The sequence below is a fragment of the Ochotona curzoniae genome, unplaced genomic scaffold, assembly GCF_017591425.1.
Source record: "Ochotona curzoniae isolate NIBS_2020 unplaced genomic scaffold, NIBS_Ocur_1.0 scaffold_2217, whole genome shotgun sequence".
Taxonomy (NCBI): domain Eukaryota; kingdom Metazoa; phylum Chordata; class Mammalia; order Lagomorpha; family Ochotonidae; genus Ochotona; species Ochotona curzoniae.
This window is the reverse complement of record NW_024467090.1, coordinates 1048860-1066269: the sequence shown is the minus strand read 5'-3', so window position 1 is coordinate 1066269 and position 17410 is coordinate 1048860. Positions and strand designations below refer to the sequence as shown.

At 50.6% G+C, this 17410-nt stretch overlaps 1 protein-coding gene across 1 annotated transcript; it reads left to right on the top strand.

Annotated features, from left to right (window-relative positions):
• Nucleotides 1-512: 512 nt before the first annotated feature.
• LOC121169637 (programmed cell death protein 2-like) lies at nt 513-2792 on the top strand (the record flags this gene model as incomplete). Its single annotated transcript, XM_041000202.1, has 2 exons — nt 513-801; nt 2707-2792. Coding segments are annotated over 2 exons (375 nt in total), but the record flags the coding sequence as incomplete, so codon positions are not given.
• Between the last annotated feature and the right edge of the window lie 14618 nt (nt 2793-17410).

Genomic DNA, 17410 nt, shown 5'->3' with positions numbered 1-17410 from the left:
CAGTCCTGGTGCAGGCACAGGCTCTAGGACCACCTTATGCTGCCTTCCGGGGCCACAACAGGAAGCCCCAGGGACACCAACAGGGACACGGCCTCCTGGGTGACTACAACAGCAAGGCCGCTCCCCGGGGTGGGGTCCGGGTGGGAAGGATCCCAGTCAGGCCAGCCACCTCTGGCTTTCCTCCCTGAGCAGCGGCGGAGCTGGGCTAGCTGCCTGAGGAGGCCCCGCTGCATGGCGGACCGGCTCCCGCTTCCGCGTGACCTAAGACCCGTGGCAACGGGACTCCCTGCCGTGAATAACAGACCTCAAACACCCAATGTCTCCACTGTGTCTCCGCCAACCACTTCCCCAACACGCGATCCCGGAAGAATGTTACAAACCTCCCGTGACGGAGCGGAAGTCGGCCTGCAGGCCTCCTCCCACCAGGCTCCAGTCCTCCAGCCGTGTTCCCGCCTCCCGCCTTCCGGCCGCCAGCCCGCTCCTGGGCGCCGAGGTTCCGGGCTGGCATGGCTGCGCCGCAGGCCGCGCCGCAGGCCGCGCCGGTGGAGCTGGGCTTTGCGGAGGAGGCGCCCGCGTGGCGGCTGCGAAGCGAGCAGTTCCCCAGCAAGGCGGGCGGGCGGCCGGCGGGGCTGGGCGCGGCGGGGCTACCGGGGCCCGGGGCCTTGGCCTGCGCGCTCTGCGGCCGCCCGCTCGCCTTCCTGCTGCAGGTGTGCGCGCCGCTTCCGGACCGCGACGACGCCTTCCACCGCGCCCTCTTCCTCTTCTGCTGCCGGGAGCCGCCGTGCTGTGCCGGTCTGCGAGGTGCGTCCTCCCCAGACCCCGACTTGTGGGTTAGGGTCGTGTGGGTGCCCCTGGCTCTTTGAACTTTGCGATTTGACAGCCATCAGGCTTGTTGCTGACTTGGGTAGCCCGGGAGCCCATTCAATCACACGTGCCAGATACAATTCAGCTTCTGGATTTTACATTTCATTTATTCAAACGCAAAGAGGAAGAGAAGGAATCTCCTGCGCTGCTTATCGCCCCAAATGTCCGGACCAGCTGAGGGCTAAGCCGAAGCCAGTAGGGACTAGAGCTGGTCTCTCCACAAAGTCCCCACAAGGTCCCCTGGTGCTGGAGGCATCACCTCCCGCCTTGCTGGTACTGTAAGGCCGCGCGAAGTGAGGACAGCCTTACTGACTCTGGAGAAAGTGAGTCTGCCCAATGATCAGCGAAGACGAGGCTTGATGCAAAAGCATGAGGTTTGTTTTTTTTTAAAGATTTATTTTTATTATTTTGTTTATTGGAAAGGCGGATATACAGAGAGGAGAGACAGAGAGGAAGATCTTCCGTCCGATGATTCACTCCCCAAGTGAGCGCAACTGTCGATGCTATGCCAACCCTAAGCCAGGAGCCTCTTCCGGGTCTCCCACGCGGGTGCAGGGTCCCAAAGCTTTGGGCCGTCCTCGACTGCTTTCCTGGGCCACAGGCAGGGAGCTGGATGGAAGCGGGGCTGCCGGGCTAGAACCGGCGTCCATATGGGATCCCGGGCGTGCAAGGCGAGGACCTTAACCACTTGCGCCACCGCGCCGGGCCCAATCATGAGGTACCAACGCGCTGGGGCTGGGGCAAGTTCCTCACGCAGGAGGGCAGACACACCAGCCCCAAGTCATTACACAACATTCTTTTTATAGGCCAAAATCACTTACACAGCATTTTTAAATCACTTGCACAAAGGATAAAGGCTAAAACCATAAAATCATAAACCTAGGGTGTTGCCAGCCGCATCCGTATGCACTGGCCACATGCCGTACCCAAAATGGCGCCGGCCGGAGAAGCCACACCTTGGTGCCTGGTGGAGAGTCACATAGCTTTCGTAGTACTGCGCAGGCGCCCAGCACACGCGCAGTGAACTATGGCATGACCGACTCATGGCCGGCGCGTGAACACTGGGGACTGGCGAATCCGGTCACCCAGGACCCTGCGTGATCATGTCGCTAACCTATCACTGGCGGATGCGGGGCCAGTCAGCACATAAGAGCAGGCAGCCTGCCGAGGTCGGGGCCCTTTCCTCTTCCTCATCTTGGTGTGCACAATAAAGACTACCGCAGAAGACTTCACTCGCATCTGCCTCTTATTGCTGGACGATAGGAGTCGTGGGCACCACAACAGGGGCTTTTTTTCTGACCATTACATCATAAGTCTGCTGTTTCTTTCAGTTCCTTGTGACAATTTTCCTTGAGTTTGCTTTTCTCAGAACTTTGGAGCCTCCTTCAAGAACTCAGGGACTTTCCGGCTCCTCACTATTTACCTTGATTCCTCCTGAGATGCCTATTTCAGGGCCACTGCTGTACTTTGAATCCTGAGTCCCAATTGAACTCAATCATTTACCATGAGAAGTCCTGTTCAGCGATTCTCAGCAAGCAAGATACGGAAGGCAAAGAAGCAAGTTAAGTTTCTCTATCCTAAATTTTCCTTTTCAGTACCTTAGCAAGGAGCTGGTTGGAACAGGGCTGGAGTTCCTAGACACCATCTGACATGGGGGTGACCTAACCCCCACCTTCTAGATGTTAAAAGCTGCATTTTTCTTTAAAATCTCCCTCCTAAAAATAAGCTCGCCAAAAGAAAAAGTTTTGTTTTCTCTTTTTAAAACAAGGGTCTCTAATGTGAAATAGAGAATAAATATTTGAAGCATTATGTTGTCTTATCTGAAATTTTTACAAAATTTAGTTTTCAGGAATCAGTTACCCAGGAAAATTACCCTAACCCGTACCCTAATCCTAACCCATACCCGAAACACTAACCCTAACCCCTAACCCTAACCCTAACACCTAACCCCTAACCCTAGCACTCTAACACCTAACCATAACCCTAGCACCCTAGCCCTGAACCCTAGAACCCTAGCACCCTTGCACCCTAATCACCAGCACTAATTCCGAAAACAAAGTTACCCGATAAAACACATAGCTTAACCCTAATCCCTAAAGACCAAACACCAGTTCAGGACCCCAGAACCCACTTACCTTCTCCGCTGCTCAGATCTTCATCCAATTGCACCAGGGAGTCAGCCAAGGTGGGGACTTGGTCTTCCGGACTTCTTTGCAGGCACAATGACTTCATGCTGATGTGGCAACACCACTGGGCGTACCAAGCCCAAACACACACAAAACCCCATAAACCCTCACGCCATTTTGTGCCCACATTCAGCCTGAGCCACCACCAATTACAGAGGACTGGGGCCTACAGCAAAGCCCTCATTCTGGGATGGGGTTTGCACAACACCCATGAGACTCATATCGTTTTAGCTACAGGATTTTCTCATGGTCTTTAAAAATCATGACCACTGAGGAAAGAGCCCTGCACACAAACAGTTATCACTATCTGGTCACAACATGGTGTTAGAAAGAGCAACCTGCCATGAAGGTTAACCACGAGGCCTGAGTCAGTCACAGGACACATGAAAACAACCTGGGAAATGATAACTAAGTGGACCAGTGCCAGAAAAGTCAGACTCAAGCGCCATCTCGTGGCCACCAGGACACATGCAGGACGAAAAAACAATACACAAAGCCCTCTGAGTAGCCCATTGGGGAGCTATTAACTCCAGCTCGCAGAGGGCACTGTGGGGACGCTGGTGTGGGACTCTACCTCCCAAGGTTCTTTCAGTGCCCTGATGTCATACCTTGCCGTTAAAGGCACCTTGACACTTCCTATCACAGACGCCCGGGCTGATACAAGGCCACAAGTGTCCTCCTCCCAATCCTGAGCCTTGATATGCGGGTTGTTCGACCTTGGACCCCTGGTCTTTTAACGACACGTGTCCGGGAGCACTGTCTGGGACCCCCACCTGATGCTGGGATGCCTAGGGGCTGGGCTGTCTAGCGCTCAGAAGGCCTAAGCCCACACAGGATACAAAGGGCAGCTTTGCGCGCCCTCTCGTGGCCAATAGCACTCACTGCAGGACACTCCTCCTGCCAGATCAAGGGAAGCAGACCCAGCCCAGAGAGGCATTCTCTCTCAAGACCCTCTTTACAGAGGTTGCACAGGAGTTCCATGACAGAAGCCTTACGCATGCCCTCGGGATTTGCATTCGCACGGAAAAAAGCAGTCTAGAACCACAGCACAGCGTACAGCACAGCACACAGCACACTCCCTCCCAGGAGCCCAGCAGCTTTCTGTCTCTTTCTGCCTGCCTACCTGCCAGCCTACCTCTGTCCTATTTGCTTTGAAGCACAGAGCAACAGAGAGGGAGAGGCAGCAATCTTTCTTGCACCTGCTGGCTCACTTCCCCAGGGACCACCACCAGAGCCAGCAGTGGCTGGGCCAAGACAAGCCTGGGAATCAGGAGCTTCCTCCAGATCTCCCACGGGGGCACAGGGCCACAGGGCCACAGGGGCACAGGTGGACGGGGGCACAAGTCCCCTGGACCATCCTCTGCTGCTCTCCCAGGAGTACCAGCAGGGAGCTGGACCGCAGGGGAAGCAGCCAGGCTTTAAAATAGCACCCATACAGACCATCCACCTGGGAGGCTGAGGCTTGACCCACTGGGACAACACCCTGCACCACCCCACAGCACCCGACTCCACCCCTTGCTGGTTTCTTCAGCAGCTCCTTCACCAGACTGGTGAGGGTGCCTGTCCCCCTGGCTTGCACAACTTATGCCGTTGCATGCTGTGAGAGCAGCTGGTACAAATGATGCATCCAGGCATGTTGCTACTCTACCTGTCCTGGTGAGAAGGAACTCTGTGGAGAACACACATCAGTCGTTGGGTGTCTTGTGGCAGGTGGCATGTTAGCGGTGGCCGATGGTCCACGGCTGGCCTGCAGGAGAGAGAGTCTTGAGTCCAGGATGGCCCTGGTGGAGGGTGAAGCGTTCCCTGGTGAACGAGATGGCAGCAGCATCTGGCTGGAGGCCTTGGGGCCAAATTTCTGCCTCAAAATCAACCAACAGGGATGCCTAAGCCCTCGAGTGTTTCCTAGGAGCCCCTGACAAAGGGAAAGGGGTCCTCATGAGCCCATGCCCGGACGCCACGCTGGACACCCATGCCACCAAGGTTGTGGCAAGAGGAGGCTTGTGGGCCCTCATGGACACACACACATACACACGCAGGCCCTATAGGAGAGAAAGACAGTGGGCAGGCAGGCAGGCACGCAGGAGGGCAGGGTCAGACTCCAGTACCTGGGAAAGGGCGTCATGATCACTGACACACGAAGAGCAAGCAAGCAAGCAAGCAGGTCATTGTGGGGAGGCCACAGCCATCCACATGGGCTTGAGCTGTCGAGCGACCAGGTAGGAAAGTGTCTTGTGAAAATGGGTGTGGAGCCATCAGAGAGAGTGCCGGAGAAGGCCTGGAGCCTGAAGACACCCACGAGGAAGGGCAGGGCTTCTGCCAAAAAGCAGGAGGATAACAGACCTGTTGCCAGAGACCAGCACTAAGCAAGTGAGCAGGAAAGCGGTATCTATCAGGGCAACTTGAGATCAAGCACTGAGCGGGCAGGGGTAGGCAGGACAGCTGCGGAGGGCCTCCAGGAGGGTCTGGGGTGCACGGCCAAGGCACGGGCAAGCGGGCAAGGGGTGATGGGTGTGTGAGTAGAGGGCAGGGATATGGGGGAGCACCTCCCCAAAGAGCCTCTCCAAAAGAAGGGTTCAGGGCAGAGTGCAGGAAGGGCTGCGGGGAAACAGTCCAGGGCTCCAGGCCTGTGCTGCCGGGAGCACAGGCCCTGAAAGCGCTCTCTTGTCCAGGCCCAAGTGGTTCCCCGGCCACTGTCATACCTGCTCATGACTTCTGCCACCTGCAGTGCAAGTTCCCAAGTGTGCCCCAAAAGTCTGACCATCGGGCCCTTGCACTGTAACACGGACACAGCAATGCATGCCTGCTCGGTTGAGCTCGGCTGTGCTTGGCGCTACTTAGCTCTGCTCAGCTCTCCTCAGCTCTACTCGGCTGTGCACAAATGCGCTCGGCGGAGAAAGAGGTGCTTGGAATATATACGTCTCAGGATGCACCTCGGGAGACAAGGGGATGGTGTCTCTTGTCCCAGAGCACCCGTTCGAAGGCTACCTTGTGGAACATCTTTTCTCAAAATGCCTCACCACTCCAGTGGCAAGAATATTTAAGTGCCCTAACGTGGGACTACAACTTCCAGAGGGCCCAAGGGCACGCAGACTGACGTGGGACTCCCACAGTGACCTGAGCTCGCTGACATGAGATTGCAGCTCCCACAGTGCCCTGGGCACACTGATTTGGGACTGCACATCACACGGTGCCCTGGGCATGCTGACGAGGGACTGCAACTCCCATCGGGCCCTGGGCACGCTGACGTGGAACTGCAACTCCCATAGTGCCCTGGGTATGCCTACGTGGATTGCAACTCCCACAGTGCCCTGGGCATGATGACGTGGGTCTCCATATTCCACAGTTCTTTGGGTGTTCTGATCGAGTATTTTGCTAGTGAAGGCACCCTGACAGTTTTACCATAGAGGCCCAAGCATCCTTCATCCTGTACTGGGCCTTGTAATGCGGGTTGTTCGACCTTGGTGCCTTGGTCTTTTAACGACACGTGTCTGGGAGCACTGTCTGGGACCCCCACCTGACGCTGGGATGCCTAGGGGCTGGGCTGTCTAGAGCTCAGAAGGCCTGAGCCAACCCAGGATACAAAGGGAGCTTCACGTGCCTTCTCATGGCCACAAAGACTCACTGCAGGACGCTCCTCCAGGCCTCTCCTGCCAGATCAAGGGAAGCATCCCAGCCCACAGAGGCATTCTCTCTCAAGACCCTCTTTTTAGAAGTTGCACAGGAGTTCCATGGCAGAAGCCCTACGCACACCCCCTGGGTCTGCATTCACACGGAATAATGCAGTCTAGAGCCACAGCACAGCACACAGCACACTCCCTCCCAGGAGCCCAGCAGCTTTCTGTCTCTTCCTGCCTGCCTACCTGCCAGCCTACCTCTGTCCTATTTGCTTTGAAGCACAGAGCAACAGAGAGGGAGAGGCAGCAATCTTTCTTGCACCTGCTGGCTCACTTCCCCAGGGACCACCACCAGAGCCAGCAGTGGCTGGGCCAGGACAAGCCCAGGAACCAGGAGCTTCCTCCAGATCTCCCACAGGGGCACAGGGCCACAGGGCCACAGGGGCACGGGGGCATAAGCCCCTGCACCATCCTCTGCTACTCTCCCAGGAATACCAGCAGGGAGCTGGACTGCAGTGGATGCAGCCATGATAACACAGCACCCATATAGGCCATCTGCCTAGGAGGCCTATGCTTGACCCACTGGAACAACACCCCACCCCGCACCACCCGACACCACACCACCCCACACCAAATACTCAGGGCACTTTTGTTTTCCTCCAGGAGGGGCTGGTGTGCACGGCCAAGGCAGGGACGAGCGGGGAAATGATTACGGGTGTTTGAGTAGATGGCAGGGATGCACGTGTACACCTCCCCAACGGGGCCTCCTCAAAAGAAGGATTCAGGGTAGAACGCTGGAAGGGCTGCAAGGAAACCGTCCAGGGATTCAGGCCTGTGCTGGCAGGACCATAGGCACTGAAAGCGCTCCCTTGTCCAGACCCAGGTGGTTCCCCGGCCACCATCATTCCTGCTCATGACCTCTGCCACTCAGGACAGAGTGCACCAGGACAAGTTCCCAATTGTGCTCCAAAAGCCTGACCATCTCCTTTCGCTGTAACACTGACACAGCACTGCATGCCTGCTCGGTTGAGTTCAGCTGTGCTCGGGCTATGCTTGCCTGTGCTCAGCTGTGCTCGGCTGTGCGCGGCTTTGCCTCGGCTCAGCGAGAAAAGATGTGCAGGGAATATATTTCAGGGGATGGTGTCTCTTGTGCCAGAGTGCCCCTTGGAAGGCTACCTAGTGGAACCTCTTTCCCTAAAATGCGTCACGACTCCAGCGGCTGGAGTGCTTAAGGTGCACCAATCTTAGGCATCCAATCTTTCCCCATTTAGCGTGATACTGGCTTTGCGTTTTTCATAAATTGCTTTGATTGTGTTGTGGGATGTTCCTTCTACGCCTACCTTGCTTAAGATTTTCAGCATGAAGTGGTGTTGGGTTTTATCAAATGCCTTCTTTGCATCTATAGAGAGGATCATATGGTTTTTACTTTTCAATTTGTTGATGTGATGTATCATGTTTATTGATTTATAAATCTTGAATTGTCCTTGCATGCCTGTAATGAATCCCACCCGGTCCAGGTGAATGATCTGCCTAATGTGCTGTTGGATCCTGTTGATTAGTATTTTATTGAGGATCTTTGCATCTATGTTCATCAAGGATATCAGTCTGTAGTTCACTTTTTCTTTTGTTTCTCTATTTGGCTTTGGTGTTAAGGTGATATTAGCTTCATAGAAAGAGATTGGAAGGATTGCCTCTTTCTATTGTTTGAAAAAGCTTGTGGAGGATTAGAGTAAGTTCTTCTTGAAATATTTGGTAGACTGAACAGAGAACAGCTGAGCTGCGCAAGAACTAAACTGGGAACAAAATCACCTCCATCTTAGAACACTGCACAGACTCCATAGAAAAAAACAGCCCTGAGAAGGCACGCCACCCAAAATAACTCCAGGAGCCACTCAGACTTGTCGACCAGTGGGGTCGACAAGATAGGTACTACCTACTCCTTGTTTTCAGCTCCTTCAACTCTTAACCTCAGCCCCTTGTTCCATGGCCACATCTCTCCCTCTCCCTTTGCCCAGCTGGCCTCCCTCATATAAATTTTCTTGATTTACATTTAAGATCTACCTATGCAATAAAGGGTAATCTCCCCATTACACAATCCATGACACCCCAACATCTGCATACTGCCCTTGGCATATTAGGTAACACTCACAAATTCCGGAAGAAAGCATAGGACCACTTTAATCAAGCAACATTACTTAGCCATTCATGACTATCATGCATTTATAAGACAAAATGATGCATAATTAGATTAATGAATAGTAAAATACATTTAGTGACACAATAGCTTCAAGACAAAACACACAAATGACTACAAGTGATTATGGTGCCCACCAATCTGTCAAAATTCAGAAAAAAAATCCCTGAAAATTAGTTAAGACTTCTGCCATGAAGTTTGAAATGAGCTCTGCATGTGTGTCTGGCATGTATGAAATACCTTCATTCCTATAAGAGCACATCCCATAAGCGGTCACATGACTGAAACAATATATACACTTGATGTGCTACTCTTCTAATAAGACACAAAAGGTGGCAGTATAGGGTAAAGACAGGTTTAAACCTAAGGAGAATCAGCCAGGGTGACGCTTCCAAGAAAGTACAGATTCCAAGAAATCAAGAGAAGTTAGGCTAATGGCAGAGGAGTACCTGGAGACCGGCAGACACAGGGACACAGCAGAGACAATGGAGCAGTGTTACAGTGACCAGATGCTCAAGTGGCAGTTGGTCATTTGTGATCAGCTATCAGGACACCACTGGCAGCCAGGTACAAGGAGCTCAGGAGATGAAGTCAGGCATAGAACTGCTCATCCTGCTGATTTGTTAGATCTGACCATGAGCAGAGACAGAGTGGCAGACCCCAAGTGGATGGATCAGGAACAAGCTCCAAATCTCCATCAGTACTACATCAGGCACCATTTTGTGTGAGGGGAAAGCACCATGGATGGCTGCAGGAAGAACAGCGAGCTGCACAGAGCCAAGCCAAGAGAGAACTCACTTCCAGCTCAGCACATTGCACTGATTCCACAGGGAAAACAGTACCAACCAACTTGTCATCCTACAAATCCCACCCAAAACGGGTCCAGGAGGCCCTCAGACTTCATGGCCAGTAAGTTCTGCAAACATCAGAGGGCCAACAGCTCAGTGATTTGGGACAGCTGGTATGCCTCCCTAAGGGGAGGGGGGACGGGAATAATGAAATTCTGGAGTGAAAGAAAAGTTGTGTTTGGAATGCTGTGGCCACAGCACTGGATCAAAGAAAGTCGAGAATGGTGGGCCAGTAGCTGGGATTATGGAGACCATGGGGGAGGCCTAGCAAAAAAGCCTGAGACTGAAACTCACTGGAGGAACTGGCACAAATGACTGCAAATGAAGAATAGAATACCAAATAAAATCGGTGAAATCTACTTGTAGACCTGTGGGAAACAGAGCTTTAAAAAAACTGTCCTGGGCCCAGCATGATAGCGTAGTGGTTGAAGTCCTTGCCTTGAACACACCAGGATCCAATATGGGTGCCAGTTCTAACCACAGAGGCCCCATTTCCCATCCTGCTCCCTGCCTGTGGCCTGGGACAGCAGTCGAGGATGGCCCCCAAAGCTTTGGGACCCTGCACGTGTGTGGGAGACCTGGAAGAAGCTCCTGGTTCCTAGTTTCGGATTGGCTCAGCTCCAGCCATTTCAGCCGCTTGTGGAGTGAACCATCAAATGGAATATCTTCCTCTCTGTCTCTCCTCCTCTCTTTATATCTGCCTTTTCAATAAAAATAAGCAAATCTTTAAAAAAAAAAAAAAACTGTCCTAAGGAGAAGAATCTGCTAACCAGAAGTGCAATGATCAGAAGTAAAAGAAGAGACAGAGGCACAATCAATATTACCAATGCCTCCCCTGCACAGAAGGAAAAACCTTTGTCAATGTCAGAGTTATCTGAAAAATACATCAAGGAAATGGGGTATAAAAAAAACCTTGTTAGAAATCAGTTTTCACTATATTTACTATTATTATTATTACTGGTATTTGTTGTAGTAGTACTAATATTTTACAACGCGGATTCATAAGGTCTGGGGTTCCCCTCCCCAAATCCTCTCTCTTCAATGATTTCCTGTTGGGGTCCATGCAGTAGATGTGGGGGACATAATGGGGTGAAGAGTGTTCCATTGCAGGTAGGGTCACAAGGAATTTCCCGCTGTTCCGCAGGGCCCATCCAGCGGATGTCTCTACAACCACCTGAATGCAGCTCCACCTTCTTTTGCATGGACACCGGACCACCCTGCGGAAGAATTCTAATCCATCCTGGCATTTGCTACTGCGAGGTTAACCTTTTGCTCAGCCTGAGCTTGGAGGTCAATATCTTGCAAAAAGGGCCCTTTATCATTCCTACTGTCTTGGCTGTCCCCATTGAACCTATGCTAATCAAGGGACCTGTATTTAGGCTTTCATTCTTTCCTTGATCTTTAAGTTCTCCTTTTCTTTGTGATACAAGATTGAATTGTAGGATAAGAATTGTAGCAGGAACTTCTAGATAATGTTAGCAGGAACTTCTATTGTTTCTAGGTAAAACTAATGGCAGAATTATCCTTAGAAACACCCACTTGGTCATGACGTAAAAAGTCTGAGCCAGAATTTGACTGATTTTGTATATATAAAGCGGACAGCTTTTGTGCGTTGTCCATTATGACCATGAAATCCTAGTGGTCCATCTCTTTCTTTCCTCTTTACGCCTCATCCACGCACCCTTCGCGAGTTCCGAACTCAGCTGGAGCTGGACTCCGGCAATTTCCTCCATATTATTGCAGTAGCATAGTCCTTCATAAACAGTCATTTGTTCATTATTCTGCTCAGTGTATCCTTACATTGTGGATACAATGACAGAGAGTCCAGGGTCCTATTGTCAAGACATATTTAACAGCTTCTTTGAGAGTTCATCTTTGATTTGGAAGTAGAGATGCATACTGCATTGTATTGTATCTTCACAACTGGTTTTGATACTTTCTATCACACAGTTACTATACATCCCCTTAAATAAAATGCCATAAATCAAAATCACCAACAGGAATAACATGCTACCAAATGACCAATATGTCACTGAAGAAGTGAAAAAGAAAATCAAAAACCTTCCCAAGGAAAGTAACACTACTGTATGTCCTATGTGTCACTGAAGAAATTAGTAGGAGGAAAAAAAAAGGAATTAGAAACCAAAGTACCAGATCCCATGAGATGTAACAAAAACAGCATTTAAAAAGACATCCATAATGTCCCCCTCCATTGTCCCCTGTGTTTGAGTAAAATACTCTATCAGGTGTAGTCTTGACTCCAATTTCTACTCTTAACGTGGGTCATGACACAGTTGGCATAAGCACAGGTGGAAAGTTAAACACTCATTTGTCTAGGAATATTTATAAGTTTCATTGGGGGATGATTTTTATTCAGTTATAGACATGCATTTGGTCGAATTTCTTTGGTTCCTGATATTCTGGGGTCCTTACTCCTTCATAAATGAGATTACAGTGTATGTTTGTTTACCTCATTTTTATTTTGTTCTTGATGGAGGTTGTCTTATATTAGAGTGAATATGTACTATTTATCCTTTTGAGAGTGGTTCATTTCGCTGAGCATAATGGTCCTCAGTTGAGACCATTTAGTAACAAAGGATAATATTGCTTTTGTTTAAATTTTTACTTATTATTACTATTGCCATTTTATGATATAGTTCCATACATGGACTAGGATTTTCTTTTTCCCCTCCACAAGCACCCTCCCCCTCACTGAGTTTCCCTAAATCATTACTATTGTATAGTTCTTCATACACAGTCATATGTCCATCATTGCTGCCTTGGACAATGGCAGAGTCCACCAACCTATTGGCAAGAAATAGTAAAGAGTTTCATTGGGAGTCCATCTTTTTCTGGAAGTAGAGAAGCATACTGCATTGCATTCTCACATCTGGATATGATAATTTCCATTACACATTTTACTATACATCCCCTTAAATGAAAAGCCACAAAACATTATCAACAACAGGAAGAAAAAAAAGAAATTAACAACACCATGAAGTTAAATAATATGCTATTGAATGACTAATGTGTTGCTGAAGAAGTGAAAAAGTCAAGAATCTTCTTGAAGAAAATGATGCTACTGTATGATGTATGAGTCAGTGAAGAATTTAATGAGAAGAAAGTGTTGAAGAGGTGAAACTAACAAAAAATGAACATTCATGTGATATAGTTTCTGCTGATCTTTGTTGGTGAGATATATATTCTGTAGGGGGCAAATAGATGGATTTTGTTGTTGTTTTTTTTTAATCCAGTCTACTAATGTATGATGTTTGATTGATGAATTTAAGCCATTTACATTTAGGATTCATACAAATAGGTGGTAATTTGGCTCTGTGCTTTTAGCAACAGGTTGTTCATTGATTTAACCTTCTGTTGTTATTTTACTGGGATGGTCTTCGCATTTGCCTTTGGTTTTGGTGGGCACTATTCCTTTTCTTTTAAGTATCATTTGTAGCACAGGTTTGGAAGAGACATATTCTTGTAATTTTTATTTACTGTGGAAGAGTTTTATTGTCTCTTCAAAGGAAAGTTTTGCTAGGTACGTTATCCTGGGCTGACTTTTTTTTTTCTTTTAGAATCTGGAATGTGTCGTTCCATTCTCTTCTGGCCTGTAGAGTTTCCTGTGAGAGATCTGTAAGCTTAATTGGCATTCCTTAATATGATAGTGTATGATATATGAGTCAGTGAAGAATTTAATGAGAAGAGCATTCAATAAAAGGCATCATGGCTGTGGGTGGTTGGTACAACACAGTCCCAAAGTGTTAGACAAAGTGACGGTCTGTCTCCCGCACAATGTCCTTCATCTATTGTTAGCTCTTCTTCATCTGGAGACTGAATCAACAGGCAACAAATAAAATCCAGGGAAATTGGACCTTCTGATTTCATTTTCAAAAACCGCACTCCTAAACAATCAGAGAAAACTCAGGGATTAACTGTGCCTCTTCATTTAGTTAATCCTCTTTATCATGAGAAGGAGGCTGAACAAGGACATGGATTAGTAAAACTTTGCTTTTCTTGCTCCTGTTATCTAAGTCCATTGCTGTAGGCCCTGGTCCTGCATGCAAAGAAACCAAATTCGTATTTTCTTGTTTCCTTTTTAAAACTTTTTGGAAAATAACTGTCAACAGACATGAAATTGCATGTATGTGTGTACCTTGTGGTGCTTCAACACATGTAAGTTGCAAAGCAAATACAGCCTTCCTGGAACACATCCACAAGGCTTCCACCCTCACTCTGAACAAGCTGAGATGCATCTTGCCAGGAGGTGGCAGTGCAGCGTCAAAAATGTGCACGAGCTGCGCCACCAGCCTCCAGTGTGGAGCGGTTCTGCTTCCAATCCAGATCTCCAGTGCCTGGGAAGGAAAGGGAGGATGCTCTGAGTCCTTGGGTGATGGCTGTCCATGAGGGAGAAGCAGACGGAGCTTCAGCCTAAGACCTGGATGAGCCCAGGCCACTGTGATCAGTCAGGGAGTGAACCAGCACAGAGAAGACGATCACTTCTCTCTCTGCCTTTCAAATAAATATTTATAAAAATAAAAACCACAATAATAACAGCTAGTATCAAATGAGTTATTTTGGCCAGATTGCCGGCTTTTCAGTGACCCAGCTGTCTGGTTTGGAGCACAGCAGGCCACAGGTTCTGAGGGCAGCAGTATGTGGCTGACTCTGCTCTTTGCAGGTGCACCCGGTGCTGGAGATGGACCCTGGGGAAGCGGCCACTACAGTAGCCTAGCGGCTAAAGTCCTTGCCTTGCACGTGCCAGGATCTCATATAGGTGCCGGCTCTAATCCAACTCCCTGCTTGTGGCCTTGGAAAACAGTCAAGGACAGCCCAAAGCTTTGGGACCCTACACCCGTGTGGGAGACCTGGAGGAGGTTCCTGGCTCCTGGCTTCAGATCAGCTCAGCTCTGCAAAAGCCACTTGAGGAGTGAATCAGCAGATGAAAAATATTCCTCTCTCTGTCTCTCCTCTCTGTACGTCTGACTTTCCAATAAAATTTTTCTAAAAATTAAAAAATAAAAAAATCCTCCATCTCCACTGGAATGCACATAGAGACAAACATCTTCCAGCTACCAGTTCACTCCCCAAATGGCTGCAACAGCCAGGGCCAAGCTGAACTAATCTGAAGACAGGAGCCAGGGCCTTCCTTTGCATCTCCCATGCGAGTTCAGGGCCCCAAGGACTCGGGCCTTTCTCCACTGATATCCTTGGCTACAAGTAGGGAGCTGGCTAGAAAGCAGAACAGCTGGGACACAAACCAGCACACCTGGGATCCAGCTGCCTCCAGGGGAGGGGAGGGAGAGGTCAGCTGGTGGAGCCATAGCCCCAGGCCTTCTTTCGCTTTGAAGTTGGTGGTAGCCCATGTCCATGGAGAAGGTGAAGGACGAGAGGGAGCCTGGAGCTGAGAGGACTTCTGTCCTCCTGATGTGAGGCTCGAGTGAAGCCTCCAAGAGAACCCAGGAAGCGGTGAGGTGGGTCCACAGGGCAACTCCAGCAGGCCCGAAGCTCCTCAGCCTCCACCGGGAATGCACTTCCTAGTTCTCTCCTCAGCCCGTGAATAACCAAGCTGAAGTCCCCATGGAGAAGTGTAACGGTGGGAAATAGTGGCTCCAAGGGTGTCCACCCTGAATTATGCTGCAGTGCGTAAGGAAAAGTGTTGTTTTGCAGCTGCTCCTAAAGTGAGGACTTTGAGATGGAGGAATTACCCTGCATAACCCCACAGGCCGGGGGATCTGCAGTGGCCCTCACAGCAGCCAGGCAGGAGTGTCAGTGTTGGGGGAGTAGAAAAGGGAGAGAGGAAGGGAGAGTGTGTGTGAGAGTGACAGAGCTGGTGATGACGCTGGCTGGCCTTCAGATGGAGATGGAGGGCAGGGTCAGGAGGGCAACCTCTAACACTGACGGGGACTGGGAAATGGACTGTCCTCAAGGCTTCTGGAGGAATCAGGCCTGCCCACACCGTGATTTCAGTCAGCCTGACTGTGGCCCCAGGAAAAAAGTGTAATCAGCCTGTCAGTTCAGGCCCCTGTGGTACAGCAACAACAGGAAGTGAACAGTGACCTGGTGGCAGAAGTTGCTCCCACCATGTCTCCTGCGAGTGGACCAGAGGGCAGAGGCCAGAGCAGCACTGAGACCCCTCTTTGCTGTGTGACAGCCTCCAGCCACTACCCCACCTGTGAGATGGGACTAGTCACTGCATCATTAGGCAAACATCTGGAAGGTAGAGGCTTTCCTGCAGGGCTCCTCCACCTCTAACCTCACCAGAGATCTGAAGTGCCCCAGAGAGAGACTGGGAACACGGCTTTCCTGGAACCCCAGCCCCAGGATGCGTCCTGCCAAAGACCTTTTCCAGCCTCCTCTGATGGTCCTTCTGCAACCTCCTGTGGCAGCACCCAGTCTGTAGGCTCTTCCTTTCTCGTCATCTAAATCCTGGTGCTGCAGCACTTGCTACTATGGCCCTGGGAACCGCAGCACGACCATGATTCCCAATTTCTCTGTGCCAGCCTGGTACATCCACTGCACACCCTGTCTGTGGCCCACGTGAGGTGTTTCCTTGCTATTGAGCCCGTTTCCACTTCCCGAAAGCCTGAATAGAGAGGAGAGTATGTTCAAAAGTGGCTCTCCCAGGCAGGAGCAGGAGGCCATGGTCAGAAAGGTGTTTTGACTGGCCCTTTGGTTACATGGCATCCTCGAGAAAGAAGGGCCTGCTGAAGGCTGGAAGGAGCCTGGGGTCAGGGGTCCAGCAGGCTGTGGTCTGAGTTACAGATCTGCCTATCACACCCCATCTCCCCAAGGGTCTCCCTTTCCTCCTGGCATGGCCTGTGTGTAAGGCGCGCCATAGGACAGCAGCACTGAGAAGAGCCAGGCTCTGAGGTCAGGCTCACCAGGGCTCAATCCTGGGTGCTCATCTGGCAGCTGGATGGTGTCAGACAAGCGGTTCCAGTCCTCTGAGCTACTGTTCCCTCACTCACAGTTTTATAAAATTCCTGCGTCCTCTCCAGAGAATCAGACCTTGAGACCTACTGCAGAGACAGGGCTTCTGATCTCACAGGGAGGACTCTGTCAGGCAGCCAGGACCTTTCTCTGTGATCACTCCAGTCCGGTGACCCCCTGTTCCCTCAACAGATGGAGGAGAGCCTTCCCCCTAGCAGTTCCTGGTGCCCCCTGCTGGCCTTAGCAGGAAAGGTGTCTGCAGCAGGTGGGCAGCTGGGGTCAAGGGGAAGAATTCCTGAGGTTTAACAGGGGTGCTGCTAACTCTCCTTCCCAGAAATAGAAGCCAGAGGCAGTCAACTGGGTAAGAAACAGTGAATGACACTCTCCCAGTACGATAACATCTTCCGTCTCACGCACACACTCTCACACACCCAGAACAGCAGTCCTGCCTGCTGCCTACACCACCTCCCTAGCATGTTCCCGGATCTCTCCCACAGCCCCTTACCCTGCATGTGCTGGGAGCAGGGTCTCTCCTCTCTCCCATGTCAGTGACCTGTAACTGGTGGGCTGGCCTGCAGGGGGAACCAAGCCCTTTCCACTCTGGGGAGGCTACTCAGAGGGAAGTGACTTGAAAATGCAGTCAGTGAGGCTGGAACATTCCATTCCAAAGCTAAGCAGTATCCAGCCTGAGCATGCCAATGAGCTGTGTGCAACACAAGGCCTACGGGCTTGGTCTGGGGGCTCTGGAGGGACGGGAGGGGAGTGGCAGAC